General features: G+C 47.2%; 1 protein-coding gene across 1 annotated transcript in view; it reads right to left on the minus strand.

The window, feature by feature from the left end:
• SORT1 (sortilin 1) overlaps window positions 1–26,180 on the minus strand; it is a 666,378-nt gene that overhangs the window by 294,669 nt on the left and 345,529 nt on the right. The window contains exons 7-8 of the mRNA XM_078644756.1: window positions 16,689–16,738; window positions 14,642–14,772 (exon numbers count right to left, since the gene is read on the minus strand). Of these exons, the coding sequence (XP_078500882.1) occupies window positions 14,642–14,772; window positions 16,689–16,738 (181 nt within the window). The remainder of the gene's footprint in view (window positions 1–14,641; window positions 14,773–16,688; window positions 16,739–26,180) is intronic.

A 26,180-nucleotide genomic window follows, 5' to 3' on the forward strand; every position in this document is an offset into this window, starting at 1 on the left:
CACACACAACCACACACACAACCACACACACAACCACACACACAACCACACACACAACCACACACACAACCACACACAACACACACACAACCATCTATCTATCTATCTATCTATCCTATCTATCTATCTATCCTATCTATCTATCGCACTCACTCTATCTATCACCCTCACTCTATCTATCACCCTCACTCTATCTATCACCCTCACTCTATCTATCACCCTCACTCTATCTATCACCCTCACTCTATCACCCTCACTCTATCACCCTCACTCTATCACCCTCACTCTATCACCCTCACTCTATCACCCTCACTCTATCACCCTCACTCTATCACCCTCACTCTATCACCCTCACTCTATCACCCTCACTCTATCACCCTCACTCTATCACCCTCACTCTATCACCCTCACTCTATCACCCTCACTCTATCACCCTCACTCTATCACCCTCACTCTATCACCCTCACTCTATCACCCTCACTCTATCACCCTCACTCTATCTATCACCCTCACTCTATCTATCACCCTCACTCTATCTATCACCCTCACTCTATCTATCACCCTCACTCTATCTATCACCCTCACTCTATCTATCACCCTCACTCTATCTATCACCCTCACTCTATCTATCACCCTCACTCTATCTATCACCCTCACTCTATCACCCTCACTCTATCACCCTCACTCTATCACCCTCACTCTATCACCCTCACTCTATCACCCTCACTCTATCACCCTCACTCTATCACCCTCACTCTATCACCCTCACTCTATCACCCTCACTCTATCACCCTCACTCTATCACCCTCACTCTATCACCCTCACTCTATCACCCTCACTCTATCACCCTCACTCTATCTATCACCCTCACTCTATCACCCTCACTCTATCACCCTCACTCTATCACCCTCACTCTATCACCCTCACTCTATCACCCTCACTCTATCACCCTCACTCTATCACCCTCACTCTATCACCCTCACTCTATCACCCTCACTCTATCTATCTATCTATCCTATCTATCTATTGCCCTCACTCTATCGCCCTCACTCGATCTATCTATCTATTGCACTCACTATATCGCCCTCACACTATATCTATCCATCTATCTATCCATCTATCTATCCATCTATCTATCCATCTATCTATCCATCTATCTATCCATCTATCTATCCATCTATCTATCCATCTATCTATCCATCTATCTATCCATCTATCTATCCATCTATCTATCCATCTCTTTAACCATCTCTTTAACCATCTCTTTAACCATCTCTTTAACCATCTCTTTAACCATCTCTTTAACCATCTCTTTAGCCATCTCTTTAGCCATCTCTTTAGCCATCTCTTTAGCCATCTCTTTAGCCATCTCTTTAGCCATCTCTTTAGCCATCTCTTTAGCCATCTCTCTAGCCATCTCTCTAGCCATCTCTCTAGCCATCTCTCTAGCCATCTCTCTAGCCATCTCTCTAGCCATCTCTCTAGCCATCTATCTATCCATCTATCTATCAATCTCTTTAACCATCTCTTTAACCATCTCTTTAACCATCTCTTTAACCATCTCTTTAACCATCTCTTTAACCATCTCTTTAACCATCTCTTTAACCATCTCTTTAACCATCTCTTTAACCATCTCTTTAACCATCTCTTTAACCATCTCTTTAACCATCTCTTTAACCATCTCTTTAACCATCTCTTTAACCATCTCTTTAACCATCTCTTTAACCATCTCTTTAGCCATCTCTTTAGCCATCTCTTTAGCCATCTCTTTAGCCATCTCTTTAGCCATCTCTTTAGCCATCTCTTTAGCCATCTCTTTAGCCATCTCTCTAGCCATCTCTCTAGCCATCTCTCTAGCCATCTCTCTAGCCATCTCTCTAGCCATCTCTCTAGCCATCTCTCTAGCCATCTCTCTAGCCATCTCTCTAGCCATCTCTCTAGCCATCTCTCTAGCCATCTACCTAGCCATCTATCTAGCCATCTATCTAGCATCTATCTAGCATCTATCTAGCATCTATCTAGCATCTATCTAGCATCTATCTAGCATCTATCTAGCATCTATCTAGCATCTATCTAGCCATTGCCCTCACTCTATCGCCCCTCACTCTATCTATCGCCCCTCACTCTATCTATCGCCCCTCACTCTATCTATCGCCCCTCACTCTATCTATCGCCCCTCACTCTATCTATCGCCCCTCACTCTATCGCCCCTCACTCTATCTATCGCCCCTCACTCTATCTATCGCCCCTCACTCTATCTATCGCCCCTCACTCTATCTATCGCCCCTCACTCTATCTATCGCCCCTCACTCTATCTATCGCCCCTCACTCTATCTATCGCCCCTCACTCTATCTATCGCCCCTCACTCTATCTATCGCCCCTCACTCTATCTATCGCCCCTCACTCTATCTATCGCCCCTCACTCTATCTATCGCCCCTCACTCTATCTATCGCCCCTCACTCTATCTATCGCCCCTCACTCTATCTATCGCCCCTCACTCTATCTATCGCCCCTCACTCTATCTATCGCCCCTCACTCTATCTATCGCCCCTCACTCTATCTATCGCCCCTCACTCTATCTATCGCCCCTCACTCTATCTATCGCCCCTCACTCTATCTATCGCCCCTCACTCTATCTATCGCCCCTCACTCTATCTATCGCCCCTCACTCTATCTATCGCCCCTCACTCTATCTATCGCCCCTCACTCTATCTATCGCCCCTCACTCTATCTATCGCCCCTCACTCTATCTATCGCCCCTGTTGGACTTTGGCCCTTAGGGCAGGTTCACCCCTAGACTTTTTGCTTTAAATGGTAACCTGGCAATGGTGATTTTTGGGATTCTGCGCACTTTCACTGTGTCCCAGTGGAAAGTGCGTGCGCACTCTGAGTGCATGTGCTGAGCTAGGCCTGCCCGCCCATAGGAATGCATGGGGAATGTATGTGTCCCTGGTAGTTCCTGATGCGTGGGGTGTACAGGCTTGAGTCTGGTATGTGTGAACTCGTGAGAGTGAATGCTGCGAGATGGTGTATGCAGAATGTATGTGTCTAGTAGGGAAGCGCCATTTCTAGACATGGCTGTACGTGTGCAGTGAGGGTGCTGGAGTGCGATTGGCTGGAGCTGGCTGGCATGCCAGGCTCCAGGAAGTCTGGATGGGTCTGCCCGGTGGTGAGTGGGAGATTAGCATGAGTTATGTGTGGGAGGAGTGTACCTGTGTCCTGGATGGGCTGGGTTTTCCCCACACAATGCTGGCTCCGCCCCCCTGTGGTGTGTCTGATGACCCAAGCCCTGCCAGTGAATAGAGAGGGTGGTTGAGGTAAACAGAGTACTCAAGAACCAGCTGCGACTGGTTCCGCCCCCACCCTGCACCTTCAGACAAAGGAAAATGGTGTATAAAAATGGGGCTGTGTCCCCACAGATTTTGTTCTCTTCCAGGATCCTGAGGGGGCTGCTGCTGTCGCTGGGCCAGAGGACCGCCACTTGGAGTGTCTCCCTGCCTGGAGACCCAGTGTGCTGGCTCTGGGCCCAGCCTTGCCCTCCTGCCTGCCTACAAGGACCTTGCAGGGTCCTTTCCTGATTTATAGCGCTGGGAGCGCTGTATTCACTTGTAGCGCTTGGGAGCGCTGTGACCCTGTTCCTAGCGCTGAGAGCGCTTTATTGATGCCCCTGGCGCTTGGGAGCGCGTGGTCTGCTGGAGTCCGGTGCCCACCCGGCATTTGCCTGTTCGTTTGCCGATCGCGCTTCCCCGCCCCGCATTTAGCGTGGGGAAAGCAGGGGCCGCCCTGCGTGTTGCCGCCGGTTCGCGGCTGCCCACGCCGCACCTGTGGCTGTTATTGCCCTTTTTGGGCTGTGCCCCTTTATTTGAATTTGCGAGTGCCCACCTCGCTTCTTAATTTAATTGGAGGCCGGTGCCCACCCGGCATTGTCCCCGGATCACCGCCGCAGCCCGTGGGTCGAGGAGAAGCCGGGGAAAGCAGCCGCCCGCCTCCCGCCCGGGCCGCGCTGTGATTGGTCGAGCCGGCCGAGCCCCCGCCGCATCACAGAAGGAGGAGCGGAGGGCAGGAAGCAGCCGGCTGTGTCCATCCGAGGCTCCCCGGGGGAGAGAGGAGCCCCCGGACCTTCACCAGAGCCGGTGAGTGCGGCCCACGGAAGTGAAGGGAGGGGCGCCGGGACACGTTGGTGGTGTCCGCCCCCCCCCCTCAGCAGCGCGACCTTGCGCCCTTGTGTTTAGAGCCTGAGAGGCTCTTGGGGGCATTTTCCCTTGAATCCAGGGTCCAGGAGGGACTCCAACGCTGCCCACTAGGTCTTCGAACCCACGAGAAGGCTCCCCCGCCCACCTCTTAGTTTGTTGGAGCCCCGAGGCTCCAGGGGCAGCATCTAGTTGTTCAGAGCCCAGAGGGGCTCGTGTGGGCACTACTTGAGTCTTGAGTCCAGGAGGGACTCCCACACGCCCGCATTGGTGCCTCCTGCCCAGAGTGTCTCGAGGCACCCCCAGTGTTCCTGGGTCCCCCGTGAGGGACCCCACAGCCCAGTGAGGCTGCACCTTTGCTTTGAGAGCCCAGAGAGGCTCTAGGGGGGCACATCTTTGTCCTGGGGCACCGAGGCTACCACGTGTGTTTTGCCCCGCCATCTTCACAGCTGCCCAGCACTTTGTGGGCAGCTGCTCCGTTTAGGCCCCTGACATTGGGACAGTTCTGGTGTTCCTGCCTATGGACAGTCACAGGTGGTGACTTGTGTGAGTTTGGCGCAATTGTTCTTACACCTCTGAATGTATTGTTGATGCATCATGTGTTTTCCTCCCTTACACCTCTGAATGAATGTTATGCATTGCATCATGTGTTCTGTTTTTACACCCCTACAGGTATTGTGATATGTAGGTGGTTGTTTTCTCCCTAGTACAGGTGGTGCTAGTGAGGTCCTGGTTACCAGTGATTACTGGTTGTGTGCTCTATTGTTATATTGTGTGCTACAGTGATTTTTATTTCTACAAAGTTCTAAAAGTGCTGATACCCCTGACAGTGGTCCAAGTGGCCCTGTCCTGTACAATATCCCTTGTAAATTCTGCCCGTGCCTCTGGCACATTGTAAAGTGTGTGTTTTATCTAATGTGTTTTGGTGTAATACAAAGGCTATTTTTATATAACCTTGTGTGGAGTTTCCTTTGTGGTGGGCCTTTGGGTGTTGTTGCTGGGGTGCATGCGCAAATACTTAACTTACATCGCCTCCAAGTTTAGCCTTGCTGCTCGCGCCACGTTACCTAGAGGGTGAGCAGGGGTTATCTTGGCGTGTAACTCCCTTGCCCTGACTTGGGAGTGGTGGTCTCTGACTGACTTTGGCGAAAGCCCTGGCCAGCCAGGGATCCCATTTCCAACAGCCCCTCACTCTATCTATCGCCCCTCACTCTATCTATCGCCCCTCACTCTATCTATCGCCCCTCACTCTATCTATCGCCCCTCACTCTATCGCCCCTCACTCTATCTATCGCCCCTCACTCTATCGCCCCTCACTCTATCTATCGCCCCTCACTCTATCGCCCCTCACTCTATCTATCGCCCCTCACTCTATCTATCGCCCCTCACTCTATCTATCGCCCCTCACTCTATCTATCGCCCCTCACTCCATCAATCTATCTATCTATCGCCCCTCACTCTATCTATCACCCCTCACTCCATCAATCTATGTATCACCCTCACTCTATCGCCCCTCACTCTATCAATCTTTCTATCTATCACCCTCACTCTATCTATCGCCCCTCACTCTATCAATCTTTCTATCTATCGCATTCACTCTATCACACTCACTCTATCTTTCTATCTATCGCATTCACTCTATCACACTCACTCTATCTTTCTATCTATCGCATTCACTCTATCACACTCACTCTATCTATCTGTCTAGCGCCCTCACTCTGTCTAGCGCCCTCACTCTGTCTAGCGCCCTCACTCTGTCTAGCGCCCTCACTCTGTCTAGCGCCCTCACTCTGTCTAGCGCCCTCACTCTGTCTAGCGCCCTCACTCTGTCTAGCGCCCTCACTCTGTCTAGCGCCCTCACTCTGTCTAGCGCCCTCACTCTGTCTAGCGCCCTCACTCTGTCTAGCGCCCTCACTCTGTCTAGCGCCCTCACTCTGTCTAGCGCCCTCACTCTGTCTAGCGCCCTCACTCTGTCTAGCGCCCTCACTCTGTCTAGCGCCCTCACTCTGTCTAGCGCCCTCACTCTGTCTAGCGCCCTCACTCTGTCTAGCGCCCTCACTCTGTCTAGCGCCCTCACTCTGTCTAGCGCCCTCACTCTGTCTAGCGCCCTCACTCTGTCTAGCGCCCTCACTCTGTCTAGCGCCCTCACTCTGTCTAGCGCCCTCACTCTGTCTAGCGCCCTCACTCTGTCTAGCGCCCTCACTCTGTCTAGCGCCCTCACTCTGTATCTATCTATCTCCATCACTCTGTATCTATCTATCTATCGCCCTCAATCTATCCATCGCCCTCAATCTATCCATCGCCCTCAATCTATCCATCGCCCTCAATCTATCCATCGCCCTCAATCTATCCATCGCCCTCAATCTATCTATCGCACTCACTCTATCTATCTATCGCACTCACTCTATCTATCTATCGCACTCACTCTATCTATCTATCGCACTCACTCTATCTATCTATCGCACTCACTCTATCTATCTATCGCATCACCACAGCATCACTCAGCACCACCACAGCATCACTCAGCACCACCACAGCATCACTCAGCACCACCACAGCATCACTCAGCACCACCACAGCATCACTCAGGGGCACCACAACATCACTCAGGGGCACCACAGCATCACTAAACGCCACAGCATCACTCGTCGCCACCACAGCATCACTCAGCACCATCACAGCATCACTCAGCACCACTCAGCACCACCACTGCACCATCACAGCATCACTCAGCACCACCACAGCATCACTCAGCACCACCACAGCATCACTCAGCACCACCACAGCATCACTCAGTACCACCACAGCATCACGGTTATAAGTGTCACATTTGCGAAAGTTAACTATTGGCATTGTAAATGACAAAGCTATTAATTTAGCTATTTTCAAAAGCCACACATTAATAAAAAAATGTCATTTACAAGACCAATAGCTCAACCTTTCCTAATGCGAGACCTATTGCATTGCAAATGCTTGTTGCTTCTGTATGTAATACATGGCTGTCATGGTGTCTGTCTTTACCAAGACTGTCTCGCCGACGATATTTTTCCTGAGAAGCAATCTGACTGCCATGAGTTACAGGTGCCAGAAGTAACAACCAGGTTGTGAGTGCGCCCAGGTACCCTGAACAATCCAAGGTTGAGATGTGCTCCCCCACTTATGAGTGAGGAGTCTGTTGTAACGGTCACTTGCAGTTGAGGGTCTAGAAAAGGCATAACCAGCAACATGTTTTTGTTGTTCACCCAAAAAGAGCGTGTTGGCGGTACCAACACCTGACGTTCCTATTGACCCCTCAGCCTGTGATCATTGCCTCGCCAGAAACTCTTCCAGTGGGAGTATGTGCAGCACTATCGCAATAAAGGAATCCAACAATTTCTTTAACATCCACACTATAAGAGGACGTATTGTCTGAAAAAGAGGTTAGTGCCCTCCCTTAGTTTTGGTAGGCTTTTTCTATTGTCAAATTTCACACCTCCCGTAGAAAAAGTTGGATCTGCTGTAGCGAAACTCCAACTTTATACCATTGACTGTGAATCCTATCCTTTGTAATAGAGACACTGATGTCCGAGTGTGTGCTGCTCTTCATCAGCTAATCGTCTAGGTAAGAAAAGATGCGTAGGGTGTTTCCGCACAAGTGTGCAGCTATCACTGCTGGACATTTGGTAAATATCCTTGGGGTTGTAGTGCTCCAATGGGTAGAACTTTGAATTGGTGCACCGCATGAAAGTAGAAGTATTTTTCGAGGGTTACCATATGATCACCTGTACATAGCAGCAGAATGATGTCCTCCAGGAAAGTCATGTGGAAGTGTTCCAAAAGGGTATAGCAATTAAAAAGCTCAAGGATAGAGGGTACATTTCCATCTTTTTTGGGGATGTTATGTTATGTTATGTTATTTATTATTTGTTAAGTGCACATACGCCCGAGGGCTTCTTGGCGCTGGTGAGAGAATCAAACATAACAGTACATAAAAGACATATAATCACTATTTACAATAGGCCTGAGAAAAAAGAAAAGTTTTAAATGCCTTCCTGAAGGCAAGGAGGTCCCTACTGTGTCGCAGAGTCAAAGGGAGGGAGTTCCACAGTGAAGCAGCTAAAAATTGAAAGCTGCTGCCTCCCTGTCGTTTCTTTTTGAAACGAGGGACCTCAAGTAGGTCTTTGTGGGCTGATCTCAAGCTGCGTAAGGGTTTATATTTGCTCAGCAATTGTCTAAGGAACATAGGACCCTTACCCTCCAAAGCCTTGAACACAATGCAGCCCACCTTGAATGTAGCTCTCTGTTCCACAGGGAGCCAGTGCAAGGTCTCTAGTCCGTGTCTAATCGATTCCCACTTCGGGACTTTGCAAATAAGTCTCGCAGCTTGATTTTGCAAGTATTGCAATCTTTTGAGTTGGCCAATAGGCGCCCCCAAATAAAGGCCATTTGAGAAATCGATAGGAGACAGGACTAGAGCACTAACTGCCTGAATTAAGGCCAACCCGGTAAGGAGGTGTGCTATTTTCTTAATCTTCCTCAGTTGAAAAAAACCCGAGGAGACCACCGTTCCGACTTGACTTTCCAAGGTAAGATCCTCACTGAGAGTCACTCCCAAACTTTTTACTGTTCGGGATTTTTTTGGGGGCGAGCCCATGTCCGACGGCCAAAAACAAGGACTCCAACTGATCTCGCTCTTCCCAGGCAGAATGAGCTCAGTTTTTCCCGGGTTTAACTTAAGGTGGTTTAAAGACATCCACCTTTGGATAAAAGACATAGTTGCTCGAAAGTCCTCGGCCTCATTGGGTGAATTTAGCACAAAAACCAACTGCAGGTCGTCTGCATAATTATATACATCAACCTTAAACTCTCGTAGGGAAAACAAAAGAGGCCGCATATACAAATTAAATAATAGAGGGGACAAGAAAGATCCTTGAGGAACCCCACAAAAGGAGATGTTTTTAGGGGCTGTAAAGGAACCTAGTCGAACCGACTGGGTACGTTCTGAAATGAAGGACTTGAGCCAGGCCAAGGCCGAGTCTCGAAGACCGGCCTGTTCGACACGGTTGACCAAGATGGTATAGTCAACCGTGTCGAACGCGGCAGACAGATCCAATAACACCAAGGCCTGGTGCAAGTCCCCGTCGGCATTAGACCTTAAGGTATTCTGAACGGCCAATATCACTGCCTCAGTAGAATGACCAGGCCGGAAACCTGCCTGGTTAGGTTGTAAATAGCCAGAGGCTTCCACAAAACTTGATAGGCTATTGGTTACATGAGCCTCCAAAATTTTGGACAAGTAAGGCAGTAGCGATATTGGTCTGTAATTTGAAAGGTCTGAGGAGTCGATGCCAGGTTTCTTTTTTAAAGGGATCAATAAGGCCTGTTTAAAACTATTAGGGACTTTCCCTGACATGAGGGAATTATTGAGCAGAGGAATCAGGCTATTTGGGAATGCCCGACCAATTTCTCTCATTACTTGGGGGGGGCAGACATCCTGGGGAGATCCTGATTTAACTCTAATGAGCAAATCTTGAAGGATTTGGTCATTGATTAAGGGGAAGGAATGCAAAGTAAGGGGGTTTAAAAAGGTATCGTCTATCGGGGCACAAACTGGAAGCTTGGATAGAGTATCCTTAATCAACACTATCTTATCATTAAAAAAGTCATTCAGCGAGTTGCAGAGCAATTGTGAGGGGACAACCGGGGGAGAAGTTCTCTCATCATTGCACAACTCAGTCACAATCCTGAAAATTTCTTTCGACTTATTAGTCGCATTAAGTATTTTAGAAGAGAAATAAGCAGTTTTGTGAGTGTGCAACGTCTTTTGGTAGGCTTTACGAATTAAACAGTATGCAATCCTTGCTTGAGGACAGTAATTAATACGCCATGTTCTCTCTTGCTGCCTCACTTCAAGTTTTAATTTCCTCAACTCCGGCGTGAACCACTTGTGTGCGTCCGCGCCGCGTGAGTTATCAAAGCGGGTGAGGGGGACACAGACGTTAATGGCCGAGATTAGCCATTCTTGAAGCCTACAATCGGCTATCTCCACATCTGAGCTCTGCTCTGGCAGAGTAGACTTTAACAAATTTAAAAAAGCTGACATGTCCATCGAGGACCATTTCCGAGTCAAACTGGTAGCCTGCAGCTTGAATTGAGGTGCTTTCACAACACAAAATGAGAAACTAATGGTAAAATGATCAGACCAGCTACAAGGTTTAATATCAATAAAATCAATAGGTAAATTCAGTGACCATAGTTGATCGAGACTGTGGGATGAGGAAATACAGGGAATCGACTCCTTGGCCCTGCTGGTGAGGGGGCACCAGCTGAATGGAACCTTTGTCGAGGACTACTTGTACCTCCTGCTTTAACAGTCATAGATAGTCTCAACTCATTACGTGGTGAGAAGGTGATAGGTTTGGTGGCATGGAGTGGAACTCTAGGTTTAGTGGCATGGAGTGGAACTCTGGGAAGTACCCCAAGTCAGGGTTTGGTGGTGGTTGCAGCTCCTTTTGGTGAGCCATTTTTACCTCTACCGCCACAGTTGTTGCTCCTGTAGGACCCTCTAAAGTAAACCCTAGGAGAGGATTGCTGTCTCTGGGTGCGCTGCTAGGTGATCTTCGAGCCTCCACAATAGGGTGCGCAGGTAAAGGAGCTCGGGGAGCAGATGTCTGAACTGCACCCATTGCCTAAGCTGTCTCCATATCTTTCTTGATCTTTTTAAACATTTAGTCCACCAACAAAAGGCATGTTAAAGAGGTTCTGCTGAATTTCAAACTTGAAGCTGGAGATACGGAGCCAGGCGTGTCTGCGTAGAAATTCACTGGAATTGACCTACCTGGTACCAGTGTCTGCCTCATCTAGTGAACAGCGAATACAGGTGTTCAAATCTGCTTGCCCTACTTCATGTCCACTCTTTCTGTGCTCCTCTGGGAGTTATTGGAGGTGCTCCTCTATCTCGTCCCAGTGAGCACGATCATACCTTGAAAAAAGGCTGATAGAATTGGCGATATGCCATTGGTTGGCTGATTGCGTAACCACCATTTTGCACACCGCATCTATAGCTTACTCTCCTTCTCAGGTGACGGGACATATCCACTGGCCTGGGAGTTGGCTTGTTTACGAGCAGTGGTGACCACCATAGAGTCGAGCTGCCCACAAATGAAAATAGGGCTGGTAGGAGAGGCTTTATATTTTTATTCACCCTAGGTGTTATGACCACGGCTCATGAAGATGTTGAGTTTGTGTCATAGCATGTCCTTAAGCATGGGGAGGTACTGAGCAGAGCGGTGAGTGGCAGAGAGGGTTTAAAAAAGGAAGTCCTCCTCCAGAGGCACTGTATGAAGAGCCACATTATGAAATAAGGCAGCCCTACCAATGAGTTACTGGTAAGACATGGAATCACCCAGAGGGGAGGGACAGGCAGGGTACAGATAATGGTCTGTGTCCCCCCGTGAATATGCATCATAGGAGTCCCCTGGGTGACCCTGCAGAGGGACGTCCGATAGGTAGTTCCTTCCCCCATTCCCACCCATGTCAGTGTGAGGAGACCACTTAAGTGTGATGTCAAGGGGAAAGTAGGCAGGGAAGGTGAAGGTTGAGGAACACGGTGAGGGGGTGGTTGTGCATGGAGTAAGAGGCTGGTAGCCTTATCTGCTTTCTTACGCTGCTTTGATGGAATCAAAATGTCCAAGGCTTCCTTGAAGGATAGCTGTGTTTTTGAGGGTGGAACAGCAGGATCCGACAATGTCTTATCTTATCTTATCTTAAGGGGGTTTTATATAGCGCTCTGACACCATAAGTTTCCTGGCGCTGATTGGGTGCTGATAGATGTGAAGGAGGGGATCTAGCCAGATTGTGTAAAAAGAGTAGTCCAAGGATTCCTCGAAGGATAGCTGTGTTTTCGAGGGTGGAACAGCAGGATCCGACAGGCAAGCATTTGGCCCATATGGGGGTGGATGACCAGGTGGTTTTGCCTCGAATCTATCTTCTCCTGTAGTTCGTGGAGAATATGTTTGAACGTGCTGATGCAGATGCCAGTTTTGTTGGTCGCTGCCAAAGTCTTCGGCTCAGAGGGTGGCTTCAGAGAACTAAGGTTCTCATCAGCACCGAAGGTTGTCATAGGAGTAGCAGGTGCAGAAGAAACGGGACTCAAAGGCTTCTTTGGCACATAGCCGCAGCTGGGAGGAGCGATTAAGTGCCCTGCCAGTGCCGACCATCGCCCGAAGGCAGTGGTGGCCCTCAAGCATGTCGCTGGTGCTTAAGAGTGTCTGTGTGCCTTTTAGAAGACAGGTACTCAGCTTGAGAGCGGTGCTGAGGAGTAGGGGTTGCTGTACTCACAGAGTGCTGGGCTGGCAGAAGGTCCTCAATATCTAGATCAGAGCTGGAGCTTTCTTCAAGAAACAAAGCCTCTTCGTCTGCAGCCGACAGTTGTGGCTGATATTCCCCTTGATATCCTGGGGACCGAAGTGGTCTGTGTTGCTGTCACTGCTCCTACACTTCATCTCGAGCAGACTTGCTCGGAGACAGCAAACAGTCTTCTTGGAACGGAAGGAGTGGTAGGCATTGTGTTCGGGTGACAGGAACAAGTGGCAGACTGAATGGAGATTGGCCAGAGGATATTTCACATGGCGGCAACGACAATATCGGAAAGAAGTCCATTCCATCATAGTCGAATCATGGTTGAGAGATGCCACTGAGAGAAGGAAGTAGGCCCTGAAGGTAGAGGCCAAGAGGGGTCACGGTCGACCCAGACCCCACTCGAGCATAGTATCCAAAAGTTGTCCAGAGATTCAGGGAAACATGGTCAAAATACATTACCAATAGAGGGAAGAAAACCGTGTGAACCGAAAAAGAGCACCACAATGGTGTCAAACCGGAGCACACGTCTGAACCCGACAGTGGAAAGAAAACATTCTAATAATCGGGCTTATAACCACGCACATTACCAACAGGAGGAGTCACAATACCTCATGACGAAAAACAACTTGCACACATCACAGCCCAACACTTGATGGCAGGAGTATGCACAGCATGTATACCTACAGCCACACAAACCTGAAATATATTTTTACCAGCCTAATTAATTTCAGAGAAGGCTTGAAAAATTTAAAAAGACCAGGAACAGCTTTTGCCAATCCACACAGCCAAACTCTAATCCCACCTACCGGTAAGCATGGCAAATATCCAACCATATTATCTGACCATAATTGCAACAACTAACACACTGCATCCGAAAGTGGAACCTGCTGCACAAAGGAGCAACCTTGGGGAACAAAGCAGCACATAATAAAACAAAGTGAAAGAGCAGTTGAGAGGGACTGAAATTTCATTTTTGCCCATGCATACGCCATTGCTTTGTGGAATAGGATGGGAATGAAGACTTATGGGAGGCAAGGGAAATAAGAAGTGGTTGCATTGGACTAGCAATCAAGAAAAGAGGAAACAAAATTCCACCAAGTCCTGGAAGAGAGGGATTTAAAAAGAAGTATGGCCAGATACTCTGTGCATGTTCATAGATGAGATCACATTGTATTGCTATTTCTAAAATACACTATTTGAATGGCGTCTACACCTTGGCATTGGTCACTGAGAAAAACAACCACCGTATCACTGATCGCTACTTTGGGGACCTTCCCAGTGAATTTTTGCTCACCGGAGAAATTACAGAAAAGGACAACCATAAACAAATCTGCCTGGTGTTTTTGTTTCATGTATACAATTTTACAGGAATTTTAAAGCAGCACATGTACAATAACCATAAACAAATCTGCCTGCTGTTTTGTTTCATGTATACAATTTTACAGGAATTTTAAGGCAGCACATGTACAATAACTATAACAAACAACGTCGACTAACATAATAAATAATACAAATCTTTAAATTAAAGATTAAAAAGTCAACTTCAAAGAAAGAATTACCCTTGAGGCTACACCAAGGGAAAGAACATAAATACACAAGTAAGAAAAAAAGCAAAAATAAAAATTAAAGAAATCTTATATATCAAAGCTAGCTTAAATAGCATCACAAACGCAGCACTGCCCAGAGCTTCAGGTTTTACTCAGTGTTTATCTTTGGGCTTCTCTGCTCACTCAACCCAAGCCAGCAAGGTCATATGGCTTGTTAACCCTATCGGAGTAAAATGGAGTGAGAGAGTGTGTTGGTGTGTGTGGGGGGGGGGGTGTCTGGGTGTGTGTGTGCGTGCTCATAGGACTGTGTGAGAGGGTATGTGCAGGTGGAAAGGGGGCTGACCAAGGTAATAGCTATCTCCCATCTTACTTTCACCTTGTCTTGCTAAATATCGCATTTAGTCTTTTTGGTGCATGTAACCATCTGGAAACCTGCTTATTTGAGAGACGGCCTAGTTCTCCTTGTTCGATTCTTTCCTTCCAAGCCTAGCCCACAGGAGTGTTTTTGTCTACCAATTTCTACCTATGCACAAGATGAATTTCACACCACCATGGGAAATACCTGTTCTGTCATCACTGATGCAAAGAGGAAGCGGCCACCTAGACCAAAGGAGTACACCTGCGATCGAATAGACTTGAAGGTTTTACCCAAGTCTTTGGTTCGTTTCAATTCAAGAGCGCCAAGGTCTGCTTCTGCAAGAAAGAACAGAGGCATATTATTTCAGTCTTCCCTAAAAGCCTTCTCTCCCCGAAGTTTCTTCACAAATATGGTCTTATTTCCACCTATGCATCCTACCTTCTAGATTGGTGGACTACTCAGACATTCCTAATGCCACTCATTCCAGTGGCTTCTCCACACCACTCCATCCTGCACCTTCAATACCCCATTGCCATTGACCCCTTCTCAGCTCCACACCACCTCTGCTCTCTATGCCCCACTGATGCTCTTGCGTCCCTGAGCCACCTCAGAAACTTCCTGTAACAACGCTAACCTTTCAATCGTTGGTCATTAAATCTTAAATTAGAGAATCCACTCAAACAGCACTGAGTTGGTGATGCTCACAGTGTTGGATGAGCTAGGGCTCACAGCTGATAAGAAAAACCCCTCTGCATTGATCTTATTGGACCTCTAAGCCGCGTTTGATGCGGTGAACCACGCAGAGCTGGTGGCCCGTGTTCGATGGTTGGGAGTTACTGCGACGGTTCTCCAATGAATTGCTTTCTTTTTTGGAGGATTGGTCCCAAAAAGTTCAACTAGCGGATTGTACATCTAAGCAGGGTTCTTTGCCGTGTGAGGTCCCGCAGGGCTCTGCATTGTCCCCTTTGCTTTTTAAGATCTACCTTCAGCCATTGGTAAAAGCACTGGCAAAATTGGAATGTCAGGTGTTTAACTATGCCGATGACACTCTAATTGTGTGTATTGACAATTCTACTCAGGCACAGCTTAAAGTATAGAACATCCTCCGGTTCACTATGAACAGGATGACCTCCAATTCGCTCAAGGTAAACCCAGACAAGACAGTGGTGCTTGCTCTCGTCACAGGGGCTAACCCCTGGTCAAGTCGCTTCTGGCCACAAGACCTCGGCACCACTCCGACACCGGTGCCTGTTGTGAAGAGCTTGGGTATCAGGTTAGATACCTAGTTAACCATGAACAATCAGGTAGGTGCGGTAGTGGAGAGCTGGGTGGGCTTGATGAGGCAATTTCAGAAACTCACACCCCTGCTGTCGTTTGCCACCATGCATACCATTGTGTTGGCATTAATTCTGACATGGCTGGATTATGGCAATGCAGTATACATAGGGCTCCCAGAGAAACTCCTGGGCAGACCTCAGGTGACTTTAAACGATGCGGCAAGACTGATTTTTAAGTTGCTGCAAAGAACTGGCGCCACACCCTTGCTACAACAACTACAATGGCTCCCTATTAAGCAGAGGTCAGGTTTAAGGGCTTGTGTATTGCACACAAAGCTCAGTATGGAGCGGCACCTAGCTATATAAAAGATAGTTTGAAGCTTTATGCGCCCAGCCGATGTCTCCGTTCATCTGGGAACAACCTGTTGGCCGGTCATCGCTTTAACAGAGCTACCTGGGGAAGGGGGGGGGGGAGGGGATATGCTTTTTCAGTGGTGCTCCTCCAGCTCTGAAATAGGTTGCCGGAGAGCTTACGTGGGGAGGCCATGTTACTCCCATTTAGGAGGAAACTTAAACCATCCTGTTCACTGAGGCATTTTGATAAGCTTACCCCAATTCTGCTCGATCAGCAGGATGGAGGGGATTTCTGTGTTCATGGTCTTTGTTGTAGCACTTGGAGACCGTTGGTAATTTGGCACTTTACAAATATAAATTAACATAACAGAACACCTGATTCAGAGAAAAAGGCTACTTGCATGCAAATTACCCTAGTATTTTTTATGAAGAGAATTTTATTAGAATTTCTTGAGCACTCATCACATGTACAATAAGCTTAAAGCAAGACACATCAATTTAATACAAATAATCAAAAATTGTCACGTACAGTGAATTGCACTAACTAAAGTACTAAAAGCAAAAAAACAAAATTATATTTTGTATAAAAGGGAACTGGATATAAGAAAACATCAACTTACTACAGGTACTGTTCACTGATGTTGTAAAGAAAATGTTATCGTCATGCCCCCTAAAAAGAAATTTAGCGCAAAACACTTTAAATACTGATGTCAGATGTGCACACAGTATACAGAATAAATATACAGAAGATCAGATTTTTTATGTTAATTAGCACAACCGGATTACTTTATATTTAACATAAAAACCGTGGGATTTGAATGTTGGGATATAATTGGTATAACAAAGTTAGAAGACAACCTGAAGGTCCCACATCTTAAATTCACGCATTAATGTGTTCTTCACAGAATTCAATGTGTTAGATGGTAACAAGCATTTCCAATGCAATAGGTCTTGCATTTATGAGTTGGAGCTATTGGGATTGTAAATAACAATTACTTTTATTTATGTGTTGTTTTTAAAACACATGAATAAAATACATTGTCATTTACAAAGCCAACAGTTTAAACTTTAGCAAATTCGAGACCTGTTGCAACCAAAATGTGTTCGGTGCCCATGCTATAAAGAATTTTTTTTTTTAAGCGTTAGGAGAGAGCGTATTCTGCCTGCAACAGCAGGCAGGACAAAGCTATTTGTGAAAATAGTGCTCGGAGGCTGTAATTAAAGCCTACCGAGTAACAACACACGTAACAGGGAGTGTCTTCATGGGAGGTTGCAAAATGAGACAAGGCGGTATTAAGGAGGGAATACTAAGAATGTTGACTAATGAACAGCCACAGCTTACAGTGGCCTATGACACAAGCCAATAAAAAATATGGGCTGGGAGTGGGCGGAGCTTCAAGTCCATACTTGAATACAGCATGCTTCGCAGAGCAGTGCATGCGCTGCCCAGACTCGACCTAAAAAGGAGCCACATCATTTTGTAGGCATGTGTGGTGTGCACTATTATAAAATGATGTGGCCCGACATAACAAAGGCTTTTTTCTAATTCTTTAGTCAAGCTGCATAGTATCAGGAATGAAAACCATAGCAAAGCCAATACACCACATTAGCTTTGCCAATGCTTGTTATGTCAGAGTTTTGAGAAGCTTTGATTGTCACTAGCTGGCCACTTCAGACACAAATTGAATGTATCCCGACGCCTGTATCCGGCAGACATCAAGTGCCACGCTAGTTTTAGCATGATGTCCATCAAGATCCAGTCTAAATTACTCAATTTATCTTTGATAAAAAAAAATCTTTGATAAATTACTCCATTTTCAGTAGTGCTACGAACTGAAGGTCTTAGTGTTCTTCGATCATAGATCAGGTTGAAGGCGCTATAGATTCTCGGGTTCCGACCTCCTACGGGTCTCTCTCTCTATACTTCTGGCACTAGTAAGCTCATTGTGAGTTCTGGTGCAGAGAGTTCTGATCTTGATCCCGGATTCCGCAAGAAGCCATTAGAGTGCTTTCACTGCAAGTTTCACATTGGCTAGTGTTCGCTGCTTGGCTAACTAGGCCTGGAGTATCGCTGCTTGGCTAACTAGGCCTGGAGTATCAGCAGCCTATCAGTATTTTTTGGTGAGCTGATAAAGATTCTTTTGCAGTAATCCTCGGGTGGCTTCACCAGCATTCATGTTGGTGTTGGTCTGTTTGTAAGGATGGGAGAATCTTCTGCATCATGGGCAGCTAAAGCGAATCACATAAACGAGGCATTAGTGTGGGGTGCAAGAGTAAGGCCAATTAGCACCATCAACCACTCAGGGAGCAACGCACTCTACCTCCAGAGAAGTGCTGTTTTAAAAGTTGGAATACAGAGGGCGGCCCTTTTTGCTGTGTGAAAGTTCTGACAACTGTAATAACTGAAACTGTTTTTTGAAAGATAGGTCTGCTATCATGTATTTCCGTATGTACGTATGGTGCTGTACATTAGATATGGGTTGGGAGACGCTCTAGATCATGTTAATCAAGTTGGGATTACACAACTACATTTACACACATTTAAACACAGGGACATTAAGTGATTTGCCCAGAATTGCACCAGGTTCAGTGTAAAATCTCCCACTCTGTCTAAGCCAGGCATAAGGAGTAATGTTTGATGCGCTCAGAAACCTTAAATCAACTTAAAGGGTAAATACACAATTTCAGAATTAAAAAGCAACAGCGGAATATTCTTCTTCAGACCTGCCACCTGAAGGGGCCATGTGCGAACATCCATCTATTCTTTTTAGCACGACGTCGCCCTTTAAAAAACACATGTTTTGTAGTGTAATAATTTCTAGAACTTGAGTTTCAGTTGTTTGATTTGCGTGAAGCAGCCCCTTAAGCATTTAAGTTATATAATGAACAGGTTTCACGTGGAAAACGCTTTTGCCATTTAGAGCACTTTTTTTTTATAATGGTAACTCCTATAAAGGCAACAGATTACTAGTTTACTGTAATTTGGTGCGGGGGTACCCGAACCCAGAATCTCTGATTCCGGCCTGTATCTCCGCCATAAATTCCAGCAATTATACATGTTGTCCTGCTATGGGTAATACAACATCGAACCAGAAATACCAAGCCCCTTTCTGTGTTTACAGCAGTCATAAAATGTCAGGAGGACCCATGACCTTGTTAGGTAGTTCGCGCCCCCTCCGCACAGAACCACCTGTGCATCCTTTTATTTATTTATTTATTTTATGCGTTTTTATGTAGCGTGGACTTTACCCGAAGGTGTCAGAGCACTTCACAATAGGAACATTAGTGAAACATGAGGAAAAATTACAAGTCAGCATGTTACAAAAGCTAACGTTACGTTACATAAGGCAATAGTGACAATTGCGCATGTATCAAGAGCAAACAAAATACAAGAGGTAGCAAACGATATGTTACAAGAGGAAAAAAGTTATGTGTGTATGTTACAAAAGCGTACAAAGTACAAATAGAGGTATAAAACTCTACTAAATGGCAGATACTCAAAACACAAGAACAAACGCTACGTTACATGAGGCAATGGTGGTAATTGTGCATGTATCAAAAAGCAAACAAAATACAAGAGGTAGCAAACGATACATTACAAGAGGGAAAGAGACGTGTGCATGTTACAAAGGAGTACACAATACAAACAGAAGTATAATACTGCAATAAATGGCAGACTCTCAAACCACAAGAACACATTGGGAAGGCACTTCTATAGCCATGTAGAGCAGAATTTCCTATAATGGAAGGACTTCCTTCAGATAATAGAAAGGGTGTGAATTAAATTTGGAACGTGTCTTTGAAGGAGGAGAGCTTTGAGGTCAGTTGTGAAGGCCTGGGAAGAGATGGTGGTCCAGAGCTGAGGCAGAAGTGAGTTCCAGACTCTCACTGCGTTGCCTGAAAAGGATTGGGCCATCGACCTTTCCTTCTTGAAAGTGGGAGGTTCAAGCAATAGATTTTCCGTATTACGTGATGGTCTAGCGCCCCCAGAGAGTTTCAGTTTATTCACCAGGTAGCGAGGAGAGGAGGAGTGCAAGGCTTTGTGGGCGATACAGGTAGTCTTGTAGATATATCTTGCCTCAATGGGAAGACAACGGAGGGTGGATAAAATGGGTGTTATGTGGTCGCTTCTTTTGGCCCCATATATGAAACGAGCTGCTGAATGGAGAACAGATTTAAGGGGGGACATGTGGGATTTGGAGAGGCCAGTAAGAAGAGAGTTACAGTAGTCCAGTCTGGAGAGAACCAGTGATTGGACCAGGGTTTTAAGGTCATGCTCCGGGAAGAAGCGATGAATCCCCCAAAGAAGGCGCAGTTGGTAGCGAGCAGACTTTGCAATGGAATTTATGTGGGAGAGTAGATTAAGTTTTGTGTCGAGTATGACACCAAGGGATTTTGCGCTGTCGATAATGATGGGTTTACTGTTAAGTAGATTCATCTGATCCATCCATGATTGAACCGAGGGAGGAGAAAGTGAGGAGGAGAGGAGGAGGAATTCAGTTTTAGAGGGATTCAGAATCAGTTGATGAGTTAACAACCAGTTTTGAATGAAGTCGAGAGTAGAGCTTAGGATGGAGAGATCCTGAGTGGAGGCAACCTTGAGGTAGATTGGAGTGTCGTCCGCATAGAGATGATAGTGGATCCCGGATTTACTTAGGAGATTCCCCAATGGTCCTTAATAGAGATTGAACAATGTGGGTGCAAGTATAGAGCCTTGAGGAACACCTTAACCTACCGCCAAAGGAGATGAAAGACTATCACTATTTTGATCATTTGGGATCTATCAGAGAGGAAGGAAGCAAACCATTTAAGCACAGTGCCCTCCATGCCCATTCTCTATTGAAGAGTGTTAAGGAGAGTGTTGTGATTGACAGTGTTGAAGGCTGCAGAAAGGTCAAGGAGAATAAGAAGACAAGACTCCCCAGAATCGAGTATTCGCAGCGCATCATCAATCACTTGCAGCAGGGCTGTTTCAGTGCTGCAGTTTTGAATGAAGCCGGATTGGAAATTGTCAAGAAGATCATTGTCCTTGATATGATGAGAGAGTTGTTTCGGTACACATCTTTCTGTGATTTTTGCAAGAAAAGGTAGGTTAGTGATGGGGCAGAAGTTGTTGAGGTCGTTCGCACCAGCAGTGGGTTTTTTAAACAGAGGGGTGACCTGCCCACTGTTGAAGGAAACAGGAAGGGAGCCTTGACAGAGGGAGAGGTTACCCAAAGTGATCCAATAGGACAGAGAATGGGTATAGAAGTCAATGGCAATGGCACTAGGGATGGGTCAAGAGAATGGTTGGAGGGCTTTGTTTCGAGGATGCATTTGAGGAGGGCATCTTCGGAGATGGGGTCAAAGTTCTTTCAAATGGCTAAGGATTTGCGCTCCTCTGGAGGGGTCGGATGACTGACCAGATCCACAAGTGATTTCACATTTTGTCAAAGAATATAGCTTATTCCGCTGCTTTCTTTGTAGAATCCTCCAACTTGGAGGTTGGGGGAGAGCAGTTTGGATTTTTGATGAGATCGAATAGTTTTTTGGGTCTATTTTTGGCTGAGTCGAGGAGGGTTCTGAAGTGCGTCACTTTTCCAAGGAAGATGTGCTTGTGGTACTCAGATCTTGCTGAACGAATCGTGGCCAAATTATCGGTGGAGGGCGCTTGTCTCCATTGTTTCTCCAGGAATCTTGGGTACTTCCTTTCTTCATAGAGGGATTTGTTGAACCAAGGTGCTGAGGTAGTGGGCCTTTTCTTTTTGCTTTGGAGAGGAGCGATGTTATTGATTTCGACTGCCAGGACTGTGAGGTATTGGGAGGTGAGTTTGTTAACATCTAGGTTCGGGTCAAGCCTTGGAAGTGATAGCAAAGCGGATTCACAGAGGGTACCGAGGTCAATATTTTTAGTGTCACGGAACCAGGAGGAAGCCTTCTTAGGTTGGCTGAGAGTTAAAGAGTGTGATAGGTGAAGAGAGAATGGGATGTGGAGGTGGTCAGACCAGTCTACATGAATAGGGGTAGCAATAGTAAGAATGCCTGTTTTCAAAATAACAAGGTCCAGGATTGAGCCCTTAGAGTTTCTGTGCAGTGCTGGATAAGATAGTTTGCAAAGAGGAAGGTGGCCAGCAAATTCGCAGAGGAGTCTTGAGACGAGCCCCAGTAGAGATTGAAGTCACCCACGAAGATCTGATTTTCACTTTGCGAGTATTGGTCGCTATTGAAGTCAGTGAGTTCCTCCATAAACGACGGGCCGCTACAAGGCCGCCGGTAAATGGCATGGAATCTGAGGGGTGAGGGGTGGTGCAATTGAAGTTCAAGGGATAGGCATTCAAAAGTGTGGAAGGAGCCGTTAGGAAAAGCCTTAAGTTGAAGGGAGTTTCTATAGATGTCTGCAACACCTCCCCCACTTTGTCAATTCTGTCATTTCTAAATATAGAACAGCCTGTGGGTACTAGGAGATCAAACAGAGTGAGAGGCTTTGTTGAACCAGGTCTCTGTGAGGAAGAGCATGTCAATATTGTGAAGTATGATGGTGTCGGAGTTTTCAAGTTTGTGTTTCATTGCAGATCTGCAGTTGTGGAGCAGACATCGCAGCTCTGTCGAGACTGTTTTGGTGACGGGGACACTTGGGCTATGAGGGGTGATGGGGATGTTGTACTTATACGAGGGTGCTCGGGAGGGTTTAGGTAGATGAGTGGTTCTGACAGAGGAGATGGTCGGAATAATGTAGATAGTAGGGCTACTTGGAGATGAAAGTGGAAGAAGGGTGACGTTCGAGGGCTTGTGTGAGTTTGCCATGTTTGCAGACGACAGGTTATGCTTGGCTATTATGGGGTGCGGGGCAAGATGCACCTTGTGGGAAGGTGAGTGTTTTCCAAAGGAATTGAGGTGTATGGAAAAGTGGAAATCTTGGAGCTTAAAAGTGAAATGGTAGCTTCAAGTTGGGAGATGGAGGTGATAAGAGCCTAGCTTATTTTCCAGAGAGAGTACGGCAGTGCACGGCATGTTGGGTGGCTCGATGGAAAACGGAGGGAGTGCAATTGGCGGTGGAAGGCAGGGGGAAGTCGGGGGAGGGGAGTTGGGGTATAGGGTTCAGAGGTGGGGAAAGGTGGTGGTGGTTGAGAGCGGGCATTGGTGCATCAGAGGTGAAAGGAGAGTAGTCTTTGTTGGCGTTGCAAGAAGGATAGGAATGAAGGACATATTTAGGGGAGGTTGGTGAGAAGCGAGGCGGTGGGGCAGAGGGATAGGGGAGGAATGTGTGGAGACATAGGAATGAAGGAGGTTTGGGAGGAAGTGAGGGGAGGGAGTTGGAGAGGTCATGTATGCTAGGTGAGGTGGCTGTGAGGGAACGGGCATCTGGCGGAGTGAGGGTGGTTGGGAGATAGGGAAGTTGAAGAAAGGAAGTGGTTCTGCTAGGCCCGAGGGAGGGAAAGGGTTACCAAGGGGTGAAAGGGGGTAGCACAGTATTGGGGAAGGAGAGAGATGCAATGGGTTTGTGGAGAAATTGGGGTACATAGCGAGGGGAGGAGGGGGAAGCGAAGAGGAGGGAATAAGGGGGACGTAAGGAAAGTTAACTGGGGGAAGGTTGGAGGAGCGGTTAAGTAAAAAGGGGGTGGCAGGTAGGGATGGGGGAGGAGATGAGATTGGATGGTGCAGATTGGCAGAGGAGCGGATTAGCTAGAGGTCCGACTGAAGTGATGAATGGGGGGCATACTGTGAGGGGGAAGAATGGGAGAGGAGGACACAGGGGAGGGGGAGGGAAGAGGGTCGACTTGTGCCTCCCGAGGGTGCAGCCTATTTGAGTGTAGGGGGTTAGGAGTGGAGAGAGGGAGTAATTGGTGGAGCTAGATGAAGAGTTAAGGGACAACCCGGTCGCAAGGGAGGGGAGTAGGGAAGGGAAGAGGTGGTCAAAGAGAGACAGACTGGTGTCTTTGGCTTAGATCATGAATGTACCGTTGTAGAGTGAGATAGTGAGGGAGCCATTGAAACATGCAGAGGGGGAGATTTTTAGCTGTTTCCCATGAGGGAGGGAGGAGGAGGTGGTGACGTTAAGGGAGTTATGTAAGCTGGTGGACTAAGAGGGGATGTCGCGAGTGAAGAAAATGAAATCGTTTTTGAGCTTCCCACAACGACCATTGTAAAATTGATCGACAAAAATGGAATCAGGGAAACATCCCATGGTGTTATGCCTGAGTCGTTTTGCTGCAGCTTTAGTCAGGTAAGGAGGATAAATAATTTTGTAGCAATTAATTTCAGACTTAATTCGAGAGGTGGCCATTTTGGGAAATGGAGGAGGAGGAGGGTGGTGGGGATAAGAGAGGGGTGTTATCAGGAAGGCGGTGGTGAGGAGAAGTATAAGGACAAAAAGGGGGCACATATTCCAGACATCGGGTGAAGATATCTAAACTAGTGTGCAGTCCCGGAAGTGAGGCAATTAGGAACAGGTTGTTACTTCAGAGCAGGAGAAGATGGGGGCACAGATTCCAGTAGTTGAGAAAGCCTTACTGCTTGGAAGTCTCTATGATTCCGTTTTTTGATGGGCCATTTACCTAGGTAATCACATAATATACATGGTGCCACCTGGCACTAGATCATATTTTCAAGGGAATTGTTTACAGATGACAGGGCCAACTGGACCACTGTCAGAACCATCACAAAGCGAACTTAGTAAAAGTAAAACAGATCATAAACATACAACCAGTAACCACAGGTAAACACTGTACCTAGCATCAGCCTGTAACAAAAACCACATTATGCACAGCATCACCTTAGGCGCCAAACGCATTGTCTGCCCATAATCTCAACAGACTAATATTGGACCCTAGTCTCCTAAGTATCACTAACATTAGGAGCATAAAGCACAGGGTGGAACAAAATCTCACTAGCATAAACCATAATATGCAAGACTACCTCTATATGTGGTTTCTATGATTATGAGGTTATCAGAACAGAGTGCGTAAATCATACTATGTGAAAGACATTTCCTAGCACCACATAATCACAATAGGGCCTGGCGCCCCACAAACCTCCCAGTCCGCCTGGCCAACTGGTCATCTCAGAGGAGGGCTCAAATACGCGGTATCCAGAATTTCAGGGCTGCTGCCAATACAGCGAAGTTCAAGGGTGGGCACTTGCGCAAAACTAAGCGTTGCAGCTGGCACCGAGTGCTGCTCAGCTGTGAAGGGATGGGGCAAAGGAGTGCATCTCACTCCTAACTCAATCAGACCTGCCCCAAGGATTAAATGGCCTAAACGGTGCAGCTGGCACTATTTGCTGCGCAGCTGTAAATGAGGGAAAGGCCCGGGCACTCAATGAGTCCTTTTAATAGATGGGTAGAACCGCTGCTGAGGAAAGTTGAGGCCCTCCTCCACCCGCAGGCTACCACCTGCGCCTCATCCCTGGTGGCCAGTGGTAGGCATTAGGTTTGTTCTATTGTCGGTGCCATTCACTGTTTTGCTCTTATTGTTTTTGGTCTCTGTGACTGCTGTTGTCTGTCTCCCCCCTGTGCCTGTATTTTCTCCTGCACCCTTTTGCTTCTGTTCCCATCGTTGCCCCTGTGATTGTGCCCTTTTTTCCTTCTGTTCTCATTGTTGCCCCGTGACTCTGTGCCCTTTTTTCCTTCTGTTTCCATAGTTGCCCCCCTCATTCTGCACCCTTTTTTCCTTCTGTTCCCATTGTTGCCCCCGTGATTCTGTGCCCTTGCCTTCCATTCCCTTCACCGCTCCCGCAGCTGCGTCCCCTGCGGCCCGCCCCCCTGACAGCCCATTCGCTGCCCCTGGCTCCCGCCTCCCAGCTGCTCCTCCCTCCCACCTCCCCATATATGGCGGCCGCTGCGCGGTAAGGAGAGAGACCCTTGACCTTGTTAGGTAGGTCGCTCCCCCCTCCGCACAGCACCGCCTGTGCGTCCTGACCCTGCCCCAGCTGCCGCTGCTGAGGAAAGTTGAGGCCCTCCTCAACCAGCAGGCTACCACCTGCACCTCATCCCTGGTGGCCAGTGGTAGGCCTTAGGTTTGTTCTATTGTCGGTGTCATTCATTGTTTTGCCCTTATTGTTTTTGGTGTCTGTGACTGCTGTTGTCTGTCTTCCGCCTGTGCCTGTATTTTCTCCCACAGTTGCCCCAGTGATTC

This window comes from Lissotriton helveticus, chromosome 5_1 (assembly GCF_964261635.1).
Source record: "Lissotriton helveticus chromosome 5_1, aLisHel1.1, whole genome shotgun sequence".
In the NCBI taxonomy this organism is placed as follows: Eukaryota; Metazoa; Chordata; class Amphibia; order Caudata; family Salamandridae; genus Lissotriton; species Lissotriton helveticus.